At 51.3% G+C, this 22,155-nt stretch overlaps 1 protein-coding gene and 1 long non-coding RNA gene across 3 annotated transcripts; both read right to left on the reverse strand.

Moving 5' to 3' along the window:
- Nucleotides 1–6,770: 6,770 nt before the first annotated feature.
- Nucleotides 6,771–13,769, reverse strand: LOC111082322. Its single transcript, XM_022378518.2, has 5 exons — nt 12,778–13,769; nt 12,611–12,700; nt 11,877–12,540; nt 6,990–11,044; nt 6,771–6,929 (listed from the first exon to the last, which is right to left on the reverse strand). Exons 1-4 carry the CDS (start codon nt 13,705–13,707, stop codon nt 7,065–7,067), a joined length of 5,664 nt encoding a protein of 1,887 aa, XP_022234210.2. The 5' UTR covers nt 13,708–13,769; the 3' UTR covers nt 6,771–6,929; nt 6,990–7,064.
- Nucleotides 13,770–13,836: 67 nt separating this feature from the next.
- Nucleotides 13,837–21,466, reverse strand: LOC121405050. Of its 2 annotated transcripts, none has more exons than XR_005968343.1 (4): nt 21,366–21,466; nt 18,919–19,116; nt 18,745–18,845; nt 13,837–13,917 (listed from the first exon to the last, which is right to left on the reverse strand). It is a non-coding gene; the product is annotated as an uncharacterized LOC121405050 (long non-coding RNA). The 2 variants fall into 2 exon arrangements; XR_005968342.1 differs by lacking the exon at nt 21,366–21,466 and adding an exon at nt 19,751–19,914.
- Nucleotides 21,467–22,155: the final 689 nt, after the last annotated feature.

Raw genomic sequence — 22,155 nt, forward strand, 5'->3', positions numbered from 1 at the left:
CGGGCGTCGACAATTTCATGCATAAATTCATCGTGTGTGTTGGTTTGGGCTTTATGGTTGACTGAGATTCGAGTGAGATACTTCCTTCCGTTATGTTGTTTGTTCACTACCATTTCCCCGCTCCCCCGCAGCCACGCTCTCGCTGTCGCTGTCGCTGTCTCTGTCGCTGTCTCTGCCTCTGTCACTCTTCCCTGTTCCCTGTTCCCTGCCCTTTTGCTGATGACTTTGCATCTAAAACAATTAAGTTTCATTAAACAACAAACAAAAAAAAAGGAGAGCATGGCACACACAGCAGCGCAGCAGCGCAGCATCGCAGGATCGCAGCATCGGTAAGCGGCCAAAACAATTTACATACTCGACATAACTTGGCTTAAATGAGTTTTGCAACAAATTCCGACAGGGGCAACAACAACAACAACAAAAAAAAAGGCAAAAATACAAGCAGCAAAACAGGAAAAACCAAAAAAAAGGGGAGAGCAAGAGGGGCAGCAGCAGGGGCAGCAGCAGAGGCTGGAAAACGGGCAACGAAAGACGTGGCCAGGCGATTTGCAGCTAATCCCTTATGGGCATTTGGTGCTGGACCGGCTGCGGAGCGAGTGCTGGCCCGGTCCCGGTGCCGGTCCCGGCTCGCCTGCAGGTCCTTGCTCTTACTGGCCGGACCAGTCGTCCTGCCAGTCACTCAGTCCTGCCAGCCAGCCAGTCAGGCAGTCAGGCAGGCAGGCGGCCAGGCGGCTCTCATGCAAATTTCATGGGGCACGCAGAGAAAAAAGCGATACATAAAAAATGTTTAAATACATTTCCTGTCGTCTAGTCGCAAGGCAGGACGAGCAGCAGCAGCAGCGGCAGCAGTCAGGACATGCCAGGACAACGACGACAAGTGCGACAAGTGTGTGCCCAACGTTGAGGGGCATGTGCCACATATATAAATATACCCCAGACACACATGGAGCAGCAGCAACAACTGCCATGCAAGATCCGTGCACACACAGAATTTATATGGCCAACAAAAGGACATGCAGAGCCACAGCAGCCGCTTATCCCATCCCCTCCCCAGCCGAACCGATAGTGAGCCGCATCTGCCCCCTGCTCCCCCTAGCCACCTATCAGTGCCACACCCTCTGCTGGCTGGGGATAACCAACAAAAAACAACTTTTGCTGCCGAATTTAATCCAATAATAAATGGAATATTGCTGACCTCGGGCATTAAATTAAATGTTGTTATCAGTCGAGTGCAGAGAAATTATCAGTTGACTACCGCAGAGGGTAGTGGGGGGGGGGGTGCAAGTGGTACCCGGATACGGTTATGGGTTACGGGTTACTGGCTACGGGGGTGCTGCTGCTGCTGCTGCTGCTGCTGCTGCAAGTGAGTTATTTGCGCTGAAACTTGATGTTAAATGGCAAAGAAAAAGGCCCAAAAAAAAGGCAAAATGCGAGCAAAAAGCAAGCCAGCTGGACGGGGTACGGGCTGGAGAGACCCACTGCAGAGTATCCCTGGGTCAGGCTCCACCACGCTCCGCACTCCGCTCTTCTGCTGCTGCTTTCGTCTCCGATGCGGTGCTGCGTGTGTGTGTGTGTGTGCCGTACCGTGCCACTGTTTGGCCGGATATTAAGCTCGTTTGCATATAATTTGCGTTCCACAGACCGCAACTGAAACAGAAGCACAAACTGAATCTGAATCTGAATCTGAATATGACGCAAATGGAAATGAAGTAGGGCAGGGGGAGGGGGAGGGGGAGTGGTGCAACTGGGGACACTGCCCAGTTGATGCTGGTGATGGTTTTTTGGCCCTGCCGCCGCGATAAGAACACAGAACACAACGCAAAAGTGGAGCGACTGCAGCAGCAGCCCGGGACACATTAAGAAGTCCAAACGGAGGCTGCTGCTCCTGCTCCTGCTCCTCCTGCTGGACGGAGGAAAGCAATTAAGTTTGCGGTTGGATATCAGAGCATCATCAGTGCACAGTGGTCGGCAGTGAGGGGTTGAGAGGGACTGGAACGGGGGACTGGGACTGCGGTTATCCTTTTTGCAGGCTGCGTGAACTGCGTTTGGCTAGTGCGAAAACTGACACTTTCTGTGGCATATTTATGGACGGTAATGAGAAATGGATGAGCTGTAAGAGAGAGAGCAAAGTGACTGTCTGAATGTCGAGCAGATTGAAAGTTCCCATATGCATACCGGGGGGAAGGCCCCGTTCTAAGCCTCAGTCTGTCGCTACTCGTGCTCCATATGCCCATGCCCATGCCCATGCCCATGCCTCCAAGTGCCAGCGGCTACCCCCCACCATCACCACCCATCTTGGCTGGCAATCAGCCAAAGTCTTAAAACACTTTTGCATAAGTTAAGCCATACATCGTGCCCCGTTGCCTTACCCCCAGCATGCCAGCTGCCAGCCTGCTGCCTGCTGCCTGATGCTTTTTAATCCTTTTTGCGTCAGAACGAACGAAACGCTCTAGTTCGGGCAGGGGTAGGGGTAGGGGTAGGGGGGCTGGGTGGTGGCTGTAACTGTGAGGCGTTGATTATAATTGACTTTGGCTGAGTTAAGTGGCAAAATGGAAATACCATGTACCTCAGAATGCATACATATGTACATATGTACATCCCCATACACACATATGTACATACATACAGTACTCAGAGTACTCAGAGGCGAAGAAGAATATTTCCCTGCTCGCCACATCGTTGCGAGGCGAGAGAAAAAGAGCAAGAGGGGCAGGGGAACAGAGCTCAAGGTATGGGTGGGGTGGGGTGGGTTGGGTTCGGGGGGAATGCCTCACCTTAGCCATGGCAATAGTTCCTCTCATATATGAGGAACCATTTTCCAATTTCCAAGCTCCCCCCCCCCGCCAAGCCTGGGCCGTGAAAAGACTCACGAGAGGCATTTATCAAATCAAATCAAATGAAAATGAAATGAAAATGAAATGATGTGCAACAATTTTAATATAATCAGAATGTGAATGTGAATGCGGAATGGCATGTCCGAGGAGGCGTTGTCCTGGCCACTGGTCACTGGTCAGTCCCAACTGCCCCCGGACGGATAATCCAGCTGCCCGGCGATTGCCATGGGGGCACCAAATTATGTTAAGTGTTTGCAATCCCCCCCCCACCCCCCGCCGTAAGGAATCCGGCTCAGACATGCACACATGTCCTCGCCGAGGAGCAAGGAATAGCAAAAAAAAAAAAAAGGAGAAGAAAAAATATTGTATGGAATGGAATGGAATGCCTGGCGATGATAACTTGTATCACAAAGCGACGAGACCCCTTCGCCATGGCAACTTTCAACTCTGTAGCGACAGGGACAGGGGCTGGGCACAGGGGCTGGGGCAGGGACAGGGACTGGGGGGACTGGCACAGGGGCTGGGACAAGGGCTGAGACAGGAACTGGCACTGGAGCTGAGACAGGGGTAAGGGCTGCAATGATTTGTGTGCGTGGCTCGCCAAACAAAAGCCATTACAAAACTTCAACGTACCCGGTAAAAGTTTCCCTCACCTGAAGAGGGTATAGCTCGGGCAGGGGGCAGGGGCATGCCTCGCCTCGCCTCATGCTAGGGCCAATGCCAAAAAATACAAAAACGCTGTGAAAAATTCGCTTTCTTTTCGCACCTTTTGCTGGAAGAAAAACAACAAAAACAACAGCAAAAAAAAGTGCAAAGAACTGACATAAAAAAGTTGCGGAGCGGTGACGTGTTGCCAATCGGAGGAGTAACCATGTAAAGCCACGCCACGCCACTCCCTTCCCTTCCCTTTCCACTCCACTCGTCTTGAGTTGTTTCTCAATTACTATCATCATCATCACGATCATCATCAGGGCAATGAGGAGCGGACGGAGCCCATCAGAATGATTAAAAAACTTTCGCAATGCCAAAATAAACATCCACATCAACATCAACATTTAAATTATAATTTGAGGTCAACGGCTTCGTCGTCGCTGCGACGTCTCTAGCTTGGGGCAAATGTGTCCTGCAGCAGCAGCAGCAGCAGCAGCAGCACAACAAATAATTGATCCCCAATGTCTCATTTGCCTCTCGCACACAGTGTCACACACACACACATGCCTGACCCATGCCCCATGCCCCTTGCCTGCCTTCTTGCTTCTGCTCCCACGCGCCTCGCAGAAAAATCAAATTGAAGTCTATAACATGCTGCTGACCGCCTCATAAAGCAATTAAGTGCATGTGGCTGACCAAGCAGCCAACAGCCAACAGCCAGCAACGTGCTGGAATATCCAACACCCCAACCCCCACCCCACCCAATGGATGGCACGGACAGCCCCAACAGTTGACCCTCTGCGGCAAGGACGCGCGCCTGGGAGGAGCGGCCATGTACCACTTCAGTCTCACTTGCCCCGTTGATGCCCGCCACAGCATCAGGACATCGTCGTTGGGCTGCAGGGTACAGGCACTTCGTGATACGGCCAGCGCATGAACCTTGGCTGGAATGCTGCGAAGCTCTCAAGTAATTCATAGCATTAATTATATTATATGACCCTTGCCGGGGGAGCAGCAGGAGGAGGAAGAGCAAGCAAGAGTGGTGACTCCCCTCCCCCCAATGTGGCGGATAGCTTCCGTTCCCTGCCAGCACTTTGACTTGTTTGCCTTCGACTTTGCGTTCGCCTTAGATGAATCCTTTAGCTCTGCTCGCCTGAGAGTCAGTCTGCAGTCTGCAGTCTGAGGTGTTGGCTGAGATCCCTGAGAGTTTCAGCGGCTGGCGGCTGGTGTTCGAAGTTCCCATGCCCGTCCCCCCCACCGCGCCCTGTAATTATAAATTAGCTCATAAATATTTCGGGGGCGGGCGCTTTAGAAAAATGTGCAAATTAAAGCGCCAACAGCGGGAGCGGGAGCGGGAGCGGGAGAATTCCATCAGCCAGAGGGCCTTGTGGAACACCCTTTTAGGTGTATCGGAGTGTCCGGCTCCAGAGCTGAGCTCTCCCGCCAGGGGGAACGTACAGCAAATGAAAATCGCTTTGCATAACAATTGGAGGGGCTTAATTTATGCGCAGCCAGCAACAAATCGTGAACAATAGCAATAATAATAATAATAATTGTTTATAAATAAATACGCGTACGTAAAATAAATATGCCAAGGGGAATTTATGAGCCGCAAGCCCCCTAAACGTTGCCCCCTTTTGTGGCTGCTATTATTTTGTTTGTTTGGCAATGTGCAGATAAAAAGTAATTAACGCCTATTCCGAACCAGTTGCAGCGTTGCAGCGGGGATGGGGGCACAGGGTGTGGCACAGCAGGAGCCCGTCCGAGTCCCAAAAACAATGGACAGCAGCAGCAGCAGGCAATAATTATTATTGACTTATTGGCCATAATGGCATTGCATTTAAAAGGGAAACGAACCCCAGCGCCACCTCCAGCGAGCACTGGACAGGGGACAGCGGACAGCGGACTGCGGACAACGTACGCGAAAAGTATTTGCATAAAATTTGCATTGACAACAGTTGAAAGCAATTGAAACAATAATTTCGTCATTAATGTGCGACAATCCGATCACCTACCGCACAGTCCCCCCCCCCTGCCCAACGCAGAGCAAATGGAATCCGACCTACGCTGAGAGCCATCCGTGTGTCCAGGGGCTGGCTGCCCAGCCCACCTGCTCCTCCGCTGCCGTTCGTTGCTGTGTGTGTGTGTGTGTGTGTGTGTGTGTGAATTGAAAACGTGCTTATCGCGGTGCATCAGCAGTGGACGAGCTCCTGCAGTCGGGATGACTGCGATTGAGATTGGTGGCGGGGGAGGGGGAAGGATTGAGGAACTGGCAGGGTGTTGGCATGGTATTGTGCAGTGTCCACAGTTGGGTCTGTGCATTTTTCTGCCATTACTCGCACACTGCAATTGTTTAATGCGTTTAATTACATTTGTTGGCTGCCACTTAATGTTTTTATAATTAATAGAATCAATATTGATACTGGCCCGTGACCAACGACCCCCCGACCCCACCGAACCTCAAACGCTGACCCACGCCGCAGCCGCAGCAGCAGCCGCAGCGGCGGTTAATTGTAGATTAAAAATGTAGCCAATGCGGTCGTTGAGGTTCAGGGAAGCGTTAAATTTCTGGTCAAACTATGGTGGGGCTACAAAGCAAACAAAACTCGCTCTCGCTCTCTCTCGAACGGACTGACAGTGGGCACTCGCACAGAAGGAAGCATGTGCGGGCATCTAAAGTGGAGCCTAGCAGGGCAGCCGACACTGTGTGCCCAGGGCACACAACAATGGCGTTTTGTTTGCTCTTTAAATTTTTATTTGTTTCGTATTTGCCTTTACTTGTGCATTTAATTACGTTCGCAGGCAGCCATGCCCCCCAATGCCACCATTCCCCTCTGCACACATGAAAGCGGACGTAAGCATGCATGCCAAAAATTCACGGATGCGGTGCCCCCAGAGAGGGTCCCGTCGCAACGGGCGCTTTAAAATGCAAGCAGCGTAAAAGATTAGCCCGATTAGTTCAGCTCGAGGGCATGCCGGGGCCGAGCCAAAGCAGTGCATCGGAGAAATGCCCACCCGCCCCGCAAGTTCAAAGGGCTCAAAAGTTTCTACCTGCGAGGGTTCCATTGCCATGCGTACCACTTGAGAATTCCGCGGCGTAAAAAGATATTTGCTTGTGTGCGTGTGTGTGTGTGCTGGCAGGGGGAGCGAGCTATGTACGTGTTCTTCATTTCGTTTCCTTTCGTTCCGCATACGCAGAGGGAGAGAGTGCAGAGAGTTTTGCAATTCTCTCCGCATGGCCATATGAATATGGAATATGAAAGAGTTGAATTGTTGAGTGTTTTGGTGTTTTGGTGTCTTGTGTTTATTGTAACAGAGTTTTTACATAAATTAAGATTACTTCGAACAGTCTTAAATTGTTTCTTCTCAGTTGCTTGGTGTCAGTCTCAGTGTTCCCATCTCTCTGGTTATAATCTCGCTTGCCTCTCTCTTGGCTGCTCCCTGCTGTAAGTTATTATCGCAGGTGGTTAAGAGGTTAAACAAAAATAAGGCCCAAGAACTTACCTATCGGCTTACCGGCCTTGCATATCCCAAAAGAGGATACAAAACAAATTTGAAACCCAAAACTCTCCTCGCTGTTCAGTCTGTAGATGTGTCAGGTGTTGGAACGCCAGCCACGGCGCTCTCTGTGGCGTCCCGCGTGCAGTCCTCGCTCTTATCTATATCCACTTCCATTGGTTCGGACTCCCCGCTGGCGACTTGATTGCCCTGATCGTTGCTCTTATGATCTGCCCCCATTATCGTCTGTGCCATTGAGCTGAGCGGAGTGGCATCCGCTGCGTTGGGCGGACCGGACACCGCGGCGCTTATGATGGATACTGCCGGAATGCCACTCTGCTGCTCCTGAAGCACCAGCTGGACGGCAATGGCAGCGTTGCTATCTGCCAATGCGGCTGCGCTTGCGGTGGCTTTTTCTTCTTCGATGGCAAACGTCACATCCAGATTGGGTGGCATGAGGTTGGGCGGCGGCACATCCACGTCCATGGCCAATTCCACGCTGCTGCCATCTTCCTCCACTGTCAAGGGCATTCGATAACAGTCCAGATAAATGGTGACCCCATCTTCATCCGTCCTAGGAGGCACCAATGTCACATCCTGATTATCTATTTCCATTGGTTGCTCTTCGTGCATCGTCAGATTGAGATCCATGGCCGTTGAGTCCTCGCTGGAGAGATCATAGACGCTGCTTAGCTCAGCCGACTCCTCACTGGCTGCTTGATCGAGTCGATGATCCTCAATCGGCAGGGTTAATTCCCTGGCAGCACTGCCAAGCACTCGGGGCGAATCTGATCCGGCTAACTCCGTGTCGGTGATGGACCGTTCTTCGTCTGTTGTCCAGCCCGAGGAGGTGAAACTGGGCGGTGACTCGGTGCTTATGTTGGACTCGTCACTGGAGGACTCATCCAGGTCACTCTCCTCCTCGGCGACCACCGGCAACACCTCCAGACCATTGAAGAGGGTCGAATAATTTGGCAGTGCTGTCGCCGCCGCGGTGGCTCTCGGCACCCGCAGGCCGTTCATATGTGGAATGGTGACGTCTTCTCCCATCTCGAAGATAAACGTCACATTCAGGTTGGGCATCATTTGTGGCATCAGGTTGGCAGGCGGCGCACCAACCTCTGCATCCAGTTCCAGTCCCAGTCTCAGGCCATGGCCCAAGTTGATGCTGAAGTGGCTCCACAGGGGAGGGGCAATGGGGTTCAGGGTCGGCACCGTCCCATTCGCATTCAACAGATTCCGAATGTGCAGTGTCATGGCGTAGAAGTTGCGACGCAGTGGCGACTGATCGGGCAGATCAAATGGCAACACCATTCCGTTGTGGGGTCCACGGGGCAGCTGTATCTCGATCGGAATCGGAAACGGCATCGGTATCGGTATCGGTAACGGAAAGATCATCAGGGGATCATTGAACTCGATACCAATACCGACACCGACACCGACGTTCATTTCCATGCTGTTCACATCGGAGGGAGCATTCGATCTGTGCGGCACAGGCACAGGCACGGCGGCAGAGGCAGAGGCAGAGCTGCCGGGTTGCACGGTAACGTTGTTGGCGGCAGGATCAGTGGCCGGCTGGATGCCCATGGCAAAGAGTGCTGGATTTAGCGTGGGCAGCTCGAACACAAAGTCAACGGGGGCTGGCGGGTGTGGAGCCATCACCATGGCCATTCCATCGATCAGCAGCATGTCCAGGGCTTCGAGACTGTCCCACGACAGCACCGGTATGGGCATTGGCATTGGCATTGGCATCGCCATCGGCATCGGCATCGGCATCTGTATTGGCAGACTGCGCTCAGCCTCAGGCACTAGCATTGGACGTGGCATCGGCATGGGCATCGCCATGGCCATGGGCAGCGGCATGGGCATCGCCATCGCCATCGGCATCGGCATCATAGGATTCAATCCCATGCCATTGGCTTCAGTGCGACTGTTCATGGAGCCATCGCCACCATCAGGCATTGGACGTGGTGGCATCGTTGGATTTACGGGACGCGGCGGATCCAGCATGAATACGTTGAACTCGGAAATCATAATCGGCACAACTATCGGCACAGGCATCGGCGGCAGTGGTGGCAGAGGTGGCAGTGGTGGCAGTGGCATCTGCATTGGATCCAGCGTAGAATTAATACTCGATTCGGCATTCGGATGGCTGGCAATCCTGTTGGGATCGCTGGGATCCCCGAGGTAGTTCAGATTGTGCAGATTGCCGAGTATATTGATGCAGTCGCCCTCTGCGGGAGTGGCCGGGCTCATTCTGCGTGGGTTAATGTCGTGTATGGTGAAATTGATGCCCCCAAAGCTGGGCCCAACGAACTCCTCGCTGCGATCCAGTGTTGGAGGAGCGGGCCAGGTGGGCGGGCGAGTGCTGCGACTTGCCACAGCTGCCGCAGTCTCCAGATCGCTCGGCTGCGGCTCTGCAGCAACTCCAGTGGTAGCTGGCGGCATTTGAGCGCCTCCTGCGTTGACGATTGACGTTGGCGGCACCTGTGCACAGGGCCGCAATCGCACTCGTCTGACCGCCGGGCCCTGCGGGGGAGAATCGGAGTCATCCGAACTAGATTCGTCCTCACTGACGTCGCGTACTTGATAGGCCGTGTATCGGAAACGATCGGGCTCCTCACTGGCAGGGCCACCTGCGCTGGCAGAGGTGCCTTTGCCTTGGCCTTCCTGGCTTGGGGACGCTTCTTCGTCCTGCGACTGCTGCTCGCTGGTCTGCTGCTTCTTGTCCGTTCCACATACGGAAACCTTCTCGTTGGTGTCGCTGGTCTTTGGGCTGCCGTTTACGCTGTCGCCTGCAGCGATTTTCTCTGCGGCGGCGCTGCTGCTGTGGGTTGGCGTGCTGTCGGGTTGGCACAGTTCAACTTTGACTTGGACCTGCAGCTCCAGCTCCACGCCCACTACGGTTTCGGAGTCCGAATCCGTTTCGGAGACGACGTCCGAGCTGAGCTGCTCCTTTGCACGTTGCTCCTTTGCAGGTGGCGATTGGCAGCGTTGGCGATCGTGTTCGCGTTTCTGTTTGGTACGTCCGCTGCTTGACGGCCCCTCTCTGGACGGTTCTCCATTGGCCGGGCCTTGGGCGTGGGCATGGACGTGGCTGTGGACGTGGACGTGGCCCTGAGGTTGGCCATGGCTGTGAGGCTGCACGTTAACGGGAGGTTGCACGTGCACGTGAGTTTGCCCGTGGATATGACGTTGCACGTGGATGTGAGGTAGCACGTGGACCTGAGGTTGCACGTGGACCTGAGGTTGAACGTGGACCTGAGGTTGCACGTGGACCTGAGATTGCACGTGGACCTGAGGCTGGCCATGGCCGTGCAAGCTTACGTTGCCATGAATGTGGGCATTGCCTTGGCCGTGGCTGTGGCTAGGACGTCCGCCAAAGCGTGGCCCACCAGAGCTCATAGCAGGATCGGGATAATGCAAAGGTCTGCCCATTGGTCCCATTGGAGGCGGAAGTGGATGCCCGCCGAGTGTAGGATGCTGCATGTGCGGCGGCTGCATGTGAGGATTCGGGTGGAGCGGCTGCACATTGGGATCCATAGTCGGGTTGAAGAACGGATTGTGCACGCACGGATCGTAGAAGGGATTGGCATTGGGTGTCGTGAAGGAGTTCATATAGCTATCTGTGCTTGGTGGCACAGTCGGCGGTGCCATGTGCGGGTAAATGTTCCCATGCATCTGGGAGGGATGCATCTGTGGAGGCATTGGCGGCATTTGAGCCATTGTCGACATTGGCTGCACTGTAGGCATCGGGGGTCCGTTCATCGGGGGAGGGAAATTCAATTGTTGATTCATAAAAGGCGGCATTGCCGGATACATTTGCGGTGGCATATGATGCTGCTGTTGTGGATTTTGCTGCTGCTGCTGCGGCTGCTGAAACATGTTCGGATTCGAATTCGAGTTCAAATTCGGATTCGGATACATGTTGTTGTTGGGATATACATATGGCGCTTGGACACGCGGCGCCTGCTGAAAAGGAAGATACGGTGGAGGCGGTGGAGGCGGTTGATGCTGATGCGGATGCTGTTGAGGTTGCGGCTGCGGAGGAGTGGGAACAGCTGCAGGCGGAGAGTGGTTGCTTAATATGGATACAAATACTTGATACAAATACATATAGGTACTTGGAGAACATCTTAAAAAAAAAACGAGAAGGAACGTGCGAGTCGCTTCTGGGGACGCGACTCTACTTATACCCGTACTCAGTCAGTATATACATTTTTGAGCTTATGATTTTTTAGAATTTTAAAATAAAAAAAATAAAAATTTACATTTTTTTGCTACATATGTTATCTACATCTACTATGTATATTATACATCTAACATGTAGATTCTACATGTACCATTTAGATTCTACATCTCCTCCGCTAGGGGTTGCTCGCGAGAATGAGTAGCGGGTCTCTGGCTGGAGGAGGCGGGGGAAGCAACTGAAAATTCTGAAATTTCTTCATTCTGGCTATAATTGTGATCCGATCTAATGCAGATTCGGAAATCTGGTAGATATGGTCATTCTCTATGATACTGCGTTTTTATCGTTTCATCGTATCTTTAAAACTGTGCCTGCCACAGATTTTCGTCCTTTGCGGGGGCGGGGCGAAATTTTGAAATACACTTGTAGCAGTGTGATATCACATGAGTCGGGAAACCAAATTTGGTTGCCCCTGCTTTTATAGTCTCTGAGATCTAGGCGCTCATCGAGACAGACAGAGAGACGGACAGAAGGACAGACGGACATGGCTGTATCCACTCGGCTATTGATGCTGATCAAGAATATACATATATACTTTATGGGGTCGGAAACGTTTCCTTCTCTGCGTTGCACACATCCATTTTTACTTAACTTAACTTAACCCTTAACTCTTTTTTGAGTATGGGTATAAAAATGATTCTTACCATATTGCCATCCTGTCGGTGGTACGGCTCCTGCACCAGCTCCGAATGCTGCTCCTTGTCCGAACCCTGCGCCAGGTGCGTGTCCAGCGCCAGTAACAAATCCTGCCCCAGTTCCGAGTCCAGCGTTAGTACCGAGTCCTACTCCGTGTCCTGAATTAGGTCTCACTCCCGCCCCAGTTCCGAGTCCAGCGTTAGAACCGAGTCCTACTCCGTGTCCTGCATTAGGTTTGAGTCCAGCGCTAGGACCGAGTCCTACTCCGTGTCCTGAATTAGTTCTGAGTCCTGAATTAGTTCTGACTCCTGCATCAGTTCCGAGTCCAGCGTTAGGACCGGGTCCTACTCCGTGTCCTGCATTAGGTCTGAGTCCTGCCCCAGTTCCGAGTCCAGCGTTGGGACCGAGTCCTGCCCCAGTTCCAAGTCCTGCGCCTTGTCCGAATGCTGCGCCTAGACCAGTTTCCGGCGCAAAGTTCTGAATCGGTTCGAGTGGCGGGACAGTACCCAATGGAGCTAGACGCGGCCCGTTCGGGGTCGCTTCAAACAATGGCGGTGCCGCATAAGGTCCAGCTTGGGGACGATCTAGAGCCGGAATGCCGGGAAAGCCCAACATCATGCAGAGGCAGTCATACTCCGTCTGTGTGCTGGCGTCCTTCGTGCTGCAAAACGCCTACGATAGGAAGGGAGGGAGTTACCATTAGAAAGCCTCTTGCGGACCTGCGGGCGGATTGGATGCTTACTCTGATCTGTGCCAAGTCCTCGGGCGTCAGGCTATGCGGATGACTGGAGGGCAGCTCGAGTCCGTGGCCCTCCCACTGTCGCTGTGCATGCTGGGGGTTGGGTTAGGGGTTGGGCGATCGTTAATGGCAATTATTTCCGCACGATAGTGATGATGACGGCCACTTACGGACGGAAGGAACAGGCTGGGATGCAGCGGCCCAGTGTTGATGATGGCCGAGGTGTAGTCGGCCATCTGCTCGGGCGACATTTGACTGAATCGACCACCCAGCAATGGCTGCAGCAAGTCGTTGGCACGCACCACCAGATTACGCAGAGTGCCAACGAACATCTCCCGATCCACGCCCCATTGGTCCAGCTGTGCGACAAATTCCTCAAAGGGCGGATAGTTCGATGTCGCCGTCGCCGTTGCCGTGACCATCGCTGGCGCTATTGAAGGCGACGATCGCGCTGATGCCTGCTGCCTTGGTTCCACCCAAGCCGAGCAAGGCCGCTTTCTTGGCCACACGAACTTGGGTTGAATGCCATCGGGCGAGCATCGCGAGCGAGCAGCCGACTCTGGACGATCTGGTGGTGGTGCTGCTGCTGCTGGTGCTGCTGCTGCGGCTGGAGAAGCATTCGCCTGGCGCGGCTCTCTTTCCGGACTCAAAAGGTGGCGAGTGTTGGGCAGACAGGGATTTGTTATTCGAATGGTTTGGACCCTTGAAGTGTGATTGTCTGCCTGCGACGCCTGCGACGCTCGTGGACTGTTGCCCGACGACACCTGGGACCGTGGAAAACTGCTGCTGTTTGTTGAGCTGGCATTCGATGGGGGGCGTCGCGGAAAGATGCTGTTCGCGCTGCTATTCGACTGGGGACGGCGTGGATAGGCGGCTTGGCCGGCCTTCCACTGAGCTACGCCCGGCTCGTTCAGGCCCAGCCAAGCGTTGGTGGAATTGTAGATGCTCAGCATGCCTTGAGTTCGTTCCGGTGGCGCTTGCTGGCGGTTCTGAGCCGCCCGCGCAGCTGCAAGCCTGCCGTTCTCCTGTGTCTCCTCGTGGGCGAGCAGCTGGGCCGCGTATGAGCCCGCGGGATAGAATGAGGGAGCGTAGGGCGACATCTGACCGCTGTACTCGGTGCTCCTGAAGTCTGGCGCGCGATAGCTTTGCGCACCGCTGGCATTGGCTTTGGAATAGATGGAATTAGAACAGATGCATGGGACTTGGGACGTGGAATGGGAATGGACTGCTTACTTGTTGCTGCTTGGCCGCCGCCGGGGCGTGCACTGCTTGACCAGTATGAAAACGAATTGTCTACCGGCTGCGCCATGCTAAGGGAATAAAAAGGGAAAAGGAAAAGCAAAAGCAAAAGAAAACATAAATAAAAAACGAATCTCAATGGTTTCATTATCCCGGCAAAAATTGGAAGATTGGAAGAGTGTAGATTCCGGATGTCGAATGCGATACGCGTCTGCTCCAGTTTAAAGGGATTTGCACTGGCCCCCAAACGTGCCTCGCATTGGAAAGCGAAGCGCCCTTCGCTCTCAGCGGCTCTCCACTTTGTAAGACAATGCCAACACAATAACCCGAAAGCTGAAAGTCTTCTGCCTCCCCTGACACCAAAGCAGCCGAGCCGGGCCGCCACTCACCACTGATGCTGTGAAAGCATTTTTGCAATTATTTCAAATATTTTTCAACACGGCTTGGAAACGGCGACGTGCCGACATTCACAAAAAGGAGCAAAGCCGAGGGGGTGGGGGAGGGAGTGAGTGGGTAAGTGAGTTGGAGTGTGAAAGCCATGGAAGAACCCTTTTGTTTTCCATCTTGCGCCAAAATATTTTTCCAACATTTTATTTTGCGCAATATTTTTTTTACTGCCTTGGCGCGAAATTAGCGTGAAGAAGGCAGCGCGCAGGGCAGGGCAGGGCAAAAAAAGGCAGCAAAGATAAACTTTAAATAAAACATGGCACACAAGAGGGCACACAAGAGGGGTGCGGGTGCGGGTGCGGGCGAAGCAAGCGAAGAAGGAGGCAGACACAGACATAGAGACGAAGCAAAACGTCGAACGATGGCGGTGGCTGGCAGTGGCGGCCGCTCAGACCGCAATTCAAATAAAATCCTTTAGGGCTTTTGACTTTTAACTCATCCGTTTAACGAGCGCTCATGTTCGTGAGCAGCGGAATATGCAATCCTGTTTTGGTTGGGGGGAATGGATGGGGTCTTGCTTCGAGGCCAGGACAGCACCCTTGACACCTACACAACACACACACACACACACACACACATGCGAGACAGCACAGAGCCCAGCACGTCGTCGTCCGTGCAATTGTGAAGCAGCAAAGCAGCAGCAGCAGCAGCAGCAGCAAAGGATAACAAAACGCGAAACAAGCAGAGCAGAGCAAAGCAGAGCAGAGCAGAGCCCCGGCCGGCATATGCGACTTGGCAATGCTCTCGAGGGGGCTCCCCGCCCCCGCAGCTACCCCACTCAACAGGGCACAGGGCGGTGTTGTGGCTGGCCGACAGCGACCAGAAAATATCCAAAAAGCAAAACGATTTACAATTTTTATGAGCCCTTTGGCGGGGAATATCTAAATCTACGCTGTTGTGATTGCATTTGTCACTATCCCTGGGTCCTGGGTCGTGGATCGCCCCATGCTCCCCATTCCGCCCACTCCACGCAACACTGTAAGCCAAATCGATTGATGGCAATTGCCATCATCCAGGCCACTTTTTGAATTGTACAATTGCCACCTCGAGCCGTTGTCGGAATCAGAAACAGAAACAGAAACACAATCGGATTGGGAATGGGAATCGGAATCGGAGGAGCAGCAGCAGCAACGAGTCGCGGACGCGGACGCGGAAGCGGAGCCGTGAGAAAAGGATGCGCAGAGGCGATGAATGCGCCACTTAAATATGCAATCAGTTCTCCAGTGTGTGGGAGTGGCTCTCGCCCAGCCAGTCAGCCAGCCAGCCAGCCAGCCAGTGATTTCGACATTTATTAACTGGCAAATACACTTGTCAGGCGCGCCCCGCCCCGCCCCGCCCGAAAGTATGCTTCGTTTAATAAATTGAGCGTTTTACGCAATTTATGCGCCTGATTTGACATTAATGTGGCCCGAACAGAGACCCGCCCTCGCCCTCGCCCATGCCATCGCACCCACAGCCTTACGCCCACACATGCATAAATAACTGCGCTCACATGGATGTATGTTTATTTACATGAACCCCTCACCGCTCCACACCCCACCACACCGCTCAGTGGGCGCCCGCCGTGGGGCATCTTCATCTTCTTTTCAGCTTCTTTTTATTTATGACAACATCTGTCTCCGGTAACTGTGTGTGTGTGTGTGTGTGTTTGTGTGTGCTTGTGTGTGTGTTGGGGCGTTAACGTACATGCCACACACACATCATTAATCATTTTAACAGCCCACCAACCAGCAGCAGCACACATTCCTTTCCACGTGTCTGCAAGTCCGGGGAAGTGTTCGTCTAGTTACCGGGCGGAGAGTTCATGCCGCGCGTCTCTTTATGTCCGTAAACTTTGGCCATTAAAAGTGCGAGAAAGTGATCAGGGCCGCCAGGTGGATGGTGGCTGAAGGAAGCTGCCACCTCGATACCCCCTGCACACTCTGCTTGATCTCTCTCTCTCTCTCAATGCTCTGCTATTAAAGCTGATCCCACTCAACCTCTGAACCTCTGGCTTGGGCTTCCACAATTCCTGGGCTGCCGCCAATCAAAGTCAAAGAGTTGAAAACTCTCAGACGCAGCAGCAATAATTCACGTATGCTGGCTAATAAATTAGAGAGAAAATGCTGCTGCCCGAGCGCATCAAAGGATAACTTTTGTTAACCCCCCCATGGCACCACTGCCTTCCCTGCCTCACACCGCCAACACACACATTTGGCAAAGACATTAACCTGGAAAATAATCAGCCGTAAATATTTTATACGCAAGTCGGAGCGGCAAGCGACACAGAGCTTTGTCAAGCCATTACCACTGGCTGGGACAACTATGCGTGGCATGCCCCGTGGCATGACTCTGTGTTGTGCGCCACAGAAATCTCTGAGGCGCAATCTCTGGGCCCCCCCCCACCTACACAGACCATAGCCCATAGCCCATAGCCATAGCCATAGCCATATAGATGTATGGATTGGATAAATGAGCAGCAGGCAGCGCCTTTGAGCGGCTTTGCTGGTCATTCTCGCAAGATGAACATGATGTGCGGATGCGGAGAGGGGGGGAAGGGGAAGGGGAATGGGAATGGGAATGACGATGCGGCTTACGATAAGAAACCAACAAATAGAAATGAATGTCAATGGCTAATCAAAATAAATGCCTGAGGCGGCGGCCTCCCAGGGGTTGCGGGCATGTGACAAATGCTGAGCTTAGCAAAAGAAACGACTCAAGGATGCCGGAGTGCCATGTCCATGACTCCGTGACAGTAGGAGAATAAAGCTAAAGCATTTCCAGGGATATCTCTCTCCTTCGTACTCTTCATACTCTTCATACTCCATGCTCCATTCCAGTTTTAAGTCTGCTCCTCCTGCGCTTAAACTAGAGGGCCTGGGACTTGTGTTGGCCGCCCCATAAATTCATTTTGCGTCGCTGCACATGCAAATGTCCAACTGTCCAAATGTCCGAGCGTCCTAATGAGTGGAGAGCACAAGGACTGGGGGCTGTGTACTGGGCCCTGGGGGGTCTACTCTCCGCAAAAACACAGCACACACACACACACACACGCACACAATGAGTCCTTAAAGATTAATTAATCTTTTGGTGCCACATGCGGCCGCCGGCCTGCGTCGAGGTTGAGGTCGAGTCGGGTATAAACGCTGCCGAAGCTGGCGAAGCTGCTGATGCCACAAACAACCGTTACACAGGACGTGCGTGCCTGTGCGTGTGTGTGTGTGTGTGTGTCGACTGACCATTGTCCTGCATCTTTTGGCTTTGGCTCTGGGTTTCGGTTTTAAGCTAATGACACAAAACGCCAAAAAGGATGCGAGTCGGCCGCAGTGGCATGCGGCATGCGGCATGCGGCATGCGGGGATGGTTAATTTTGCATCCCAGGGACTCGTCCTGGTTGGGCTTATCTTTTGCTTTTGAAGAAATAATTAATGACCTCGTTTTTGCCACTGTGCCACACGGGGCAGACAGGGCCAGCCAGTTCCAGCAGGGACAGGCAGCAAGCACTTGGCCACAGTGGCAGGCCATTAAAAATCGTTTATTTCGATTTGATTTAATCCAAAATAGATTGCTCTGTCCTGGCCTGTCCCCTCATCCGCCCCTCATCCACACCGGACTCCGGATGGTGCGGCCAATTTATGCACTCAATTTGCAGCGGGGCAAGGATGCACAGCAGCAGCAGCAACAGCAGCAGCAGCAGCATGAGGTGGAGCTGAGAGCTGGGGCCAGGAGCAGGCGCTGCCCGGCACTGGTCCTGGCACTGGCCCTGGCACTGGGTCTAGGGCTGGCGCATTTATAAATTTCATTGGTTAATCCTTATTTTCGCATTAAGCGCGACTCTCCGCCACTCGACACAGGCCACAGGACACACAGAGGCAATGGGGACCGGGACCGGGACCGCGTCAGCCGCCGCTATGCAAATGTTGCATTGTCCTGTTGCACCACCAAAACCCACCATCCCATCCCATCCCATCCCAGCCCATCCCCACGGTGGCAATTAAACTAATCGCACGCAGGGCTTAAAACGCGATTTGCGGCGTCGATTGCCAATTGCGGGATCGCAGGAGGCAGAGGGGGATCGGATGGGATTGCCCTTTTGGCGATTTTGCGATTTTGCGATTTGCCGCAAAATTTATTTAACCGACAAGCAAAAAATCCCTCCCCCAAATCCGCCAATCCCACAATCCCCCCTTATCCCTGATCCGCATGCCTGCTCTCTAAATGTCATTTAAACTGTTTGGATTTGCCGCCGTTTTCTGTTCTGTTCTGTTCTGTTTAGCGGTTTTTGCGGCCGTCGCCCCGTGCCAGCCGCCAATTGGGGAAGCTGCTGCCTAATGCAAATGTTTAGTTACGGTTACGCGCGGCCAGACAGGCGCGCGAGGCAGAGATGCGGAGATGCAGAGAGAGAGAGAGCCGTCGCATAGAGTGGAACAACTGGAAAAGGGAGAGAGAGAGAGACAGAGAGAGAGACTCACCTGGTAACAGCGCTTGAATTTGTTTGAATCTTCTAATTGGAAACTTCCGTAACAATGCGAATAAGGCACAACAAATAATGGCAAATATTTATGAAAAATGCCTTCAATGGATGGAAGAAATATTATCTGCATGCTATAACCCGTAAAAACGTATATAGAAAAGGAATATCTTACCTTAAAATGAAGAAAGAACCGTCTCAACATGCGATCCACTCAACACAACAGTCGAGGCACTTGTTTCTCTCTCCGTTGTGTTTTGGTTCTACAAAATATACGGCCGATACGTTCCACACTTCGTTCCTTCTGTTACTTCTGAACAACAGTCGTGGCACTGCACTGGCTTCGCTCTCGTATTTCGTCTGCAGATAAAAGCTAAGAAATATTTGTATCGTTACTTTGTTGAATTCCTTCTGAAATCTGAATGCAAATGCGACACTTCTCTGCAAATTTAACTAAAATGTGAATTGTTTAGCAAGGCCTACTGCAGGGCAAGGCTTTTGAACAATTTTACAACAACAAAGAACTGACACGGGCACACTCGCACTTTTTCGATTTGCTTTGCCTGCACACACACACACACACATGAGGTAGAATTGTTTGTATGGAAAATGCGGCCGTTTCGTTATGTATGTATGTATTAACATATGTATACACTTGCGATTGCAAGCAAACGGGCAACAAAACGGCCAAAGCTGCAGAGATTCACTAACGCACATACAAACACACACATACACTTAAACACGGGCTCACACACATACACGCACCTTCACCTTTTTTTCTGCAAAAAGCTGCAAACAATTGTCGTTTCGTTCCGTTCCGTTCTTTTTCAACGCGATCACCAGGGCGCGCATTCCGTGGCGCAGACCACAAATATTTGCTCGGAAGACAGACGGACTAAAACGATTTTGCAGCTTCTACATATCCATATTTTTTTTGCAAGCACACGTACTCACACACACACGCACCCAGGCAGCGCAAAAAAGGAAGAGAAAAACGAAAAACTCACTCTGCAAAAGACACAACGACTGAGTCGCTTTTTCCAGTGCTGTTCTTTCTGTGGCACAAAATAAAATTCACCAAATTGATAATTACTTTTTTGGAGAGCCGAATGTTCTTTGCACATAGGAAATCGAAAACTGAATGACTAGGAAAACTAACCGAAAATGACACAAGAAAAGTTTAGGCACAGGCTCGGCCTACTAGCTTCAAAATGATGCAAAGTCACAGCATTCCCCGGCATTGCCAGATATCTCGAATTTCGGCGATTTTTAGCACATTGGTGCTAATGGTACTCGGGCATACTTTTGGAAAATATTTGAAGAAATTTTGATTGCTATGCAAATCAAAAACCAAATACAAAACGCGAATTAAACAACGCAAATGCTTCCCAAGGGGCACTGGCGAGCTATCTTTTTCGCCTTTTCCCAGCTGCTAAACTTTTTTTTAGCCTTTTTCCAGCTTCTAAATAGTTTTCAGTATTTTTTCAGCATATTTAATTGAAACTACAATACTAATTTCACGTATTAAACAACGGAGATGTGGTACCTGTTTCGACTTAAGCACTAACCGTGCAGTATATATGTAGATGTGCCAGTTCATACACCAAACGTGTCGCAGCTGAGTTTTCAGCGTACGTTCCCAGGTCTTCGGCTCTGGGGCCGATCGCGTTCGGCTCTGGGAATGACCGCGTTCGGCTCATGACGTGACACGAGCCGACGGACAGCAACGTACAGCAACGGACGTGTAACCACTAACCACACAGTATATATACTGTATATACTTAAGCCTAGTACTCAGATCCAAAAACTGTTTGCCAGCAAAAAAATGTCATATATTCTTCGAGCGGCCAGTGTGTGACCAGAGGTGTGCACTGCATTGCGAACGGTTACACTGCTCAGACCGCTGCTTGGTTTTGTTTAAAGCTAATAAAATGCACTTCTTCGGCTGGGGCTGCTCTTCCCCAGCCATATCCTGGGCTTTCCAACATTTTATTGGCAAGGTAATGTGTCTGACTATCAGCAGCAGCAGATGGCGACGCCTCCCGTGCCGGACACCGTGAATAAAAAATGTTTTGAAAACAATATTTGTTTTATATTTATGAAATTTAATAAAAATAATAAATTATTATATCCATATAATTGTCATTCACAAAACACTGCATTAATTCGATTCTATTTGTCTTCATTATTAAAATATTTCATTTGGTTTTGTGTACTCTTATTGCAATGTTTGCTTCGTGTTTGCTGGCAAAATATATCAAATTGATATAATTTTCGAGGTGGGACTAAACATACCAAAAAAACAAGCAAATACTTCGGATAATTTTCCAGAATAAGCCGACCTTTTTTTTGTTGATCTGAGTACTGCCTTCCGTACAGAGCCTAGAAAACAGTTTTTGCCGTAAAAAATTTCTTATCGGTTTCATACGAATATCAACCCTGATTCTGTTCGCGAGGTGTTTTTTTCGATCTGAGTCCTAGGCTTTAAGCGAGTTTAAGTTTGTTACACTAATCAATTGATACATTTTCACTATCTTTAGTATGGCATGTGAATACAAATTTATATAAATACTGCCTCTGGTGCGAAGAGCATTTTACTCTTACAAAATTATTGTGACTCACCTGCAACAATATTTTGCATTCTTCAATTTTCTAACCCCAATTGGCATTCCATTAAATTATTATCAAAATATATTCAATCGATGTAACCTGCGCTTGGAATAGACTGAAATAAACCGAATGAGAGAGTCAGCAAACAGTTTGAAATTATTATCAGAGCTACGCAGATTATGCAATTGTCAAGGAAATAATAAAAACTCAGGGTGAGCAGCCACCGCCACAAAGGAATGAATAAAATCTTGTTCATGTTGATTAATGATATCAACGCAGCCACACGGGAGTGGGAGTGGGAGTGGGAGTGGCAGTGGGGTCTGAGAGTGGCCGAGTCAATGGCCAATTCCCTGGATGCTCTTTAGCACAAGTCAAAAGGGAAGAATGTTTTCGCGGGTGGGTGGAGAATCCGTCAAGGATGCGTCAATTTAATTGCGCACGTGACGCGTGACGCTCGCGGGGGTCATGAATGGCAACAAGCATCGAAGAGCCGAAGTGCGGGGTTGGTGGTTTTGCTTTGCTTTGCTTTGGTGGCTGTGGCTGTGGGCTCAAAGTCTGCCACGTGACGACTTCAGAGAGACGGTCCTGTGGCTCGTCCCGTCCTGTCCTGCATATCCCTAGGATCAACCGTAGATGAGCGCCTTAGCTATTGCAGTTTGTGGCTAATAACGGCCAAAATGCTCTGCTCTGCTCTGCTCCCTTCTGCTCTACTCTTTTCTGATGTGTTCTTTCGGGCCTGATTTGATATTTCGCAAATTTCATTAAGCAAGATAAATGGTCAACGATTAACCAGCGGAGCAGG

Source organism: Drosophila obscura, unplaced genomic scaffold (genome assembly GCF_018151105.1).
Source record: "Drosophila obscura isolate BZ-5 IFL unplaced genomic scaffold, ASM1815110v1 contig_73, whole genome shotgun sequence".
NCBI lineage: Eukaryota > Metazoa > Arthropoda > Insecta > Diptera > Drosophilidae > Drosophila > Drosophila obscura.

What these genes read in the sequence shown, in the direction of transcription:
- LOC111082322 (XM_022378518.2), bottom strand. Translation starts at nt 13,707, where the DNA reads ATGTCGCCCTACGCTCCCTCATTCTATCCCGCGGGCTCATACGCGGCC. An exon ending in CCAGCCTGTTCCTTCCGTCC is followed by an intron (nt 12,701 to 12,777) that starts GTAAGTGGCCGT and finishes CCCAACCCCCAG; the next exon opens with CATGCACAGCGACAGTGGGA. An exon ending in AGGACTTGGCACAGATCAGA is followed by an intron (nt 12,541 to 12,610) that starts GTAAGCATCCAA and finishes TTCCTATCGTAG; the next exon opens with GCGTTTTGCAGCACGAAGGA.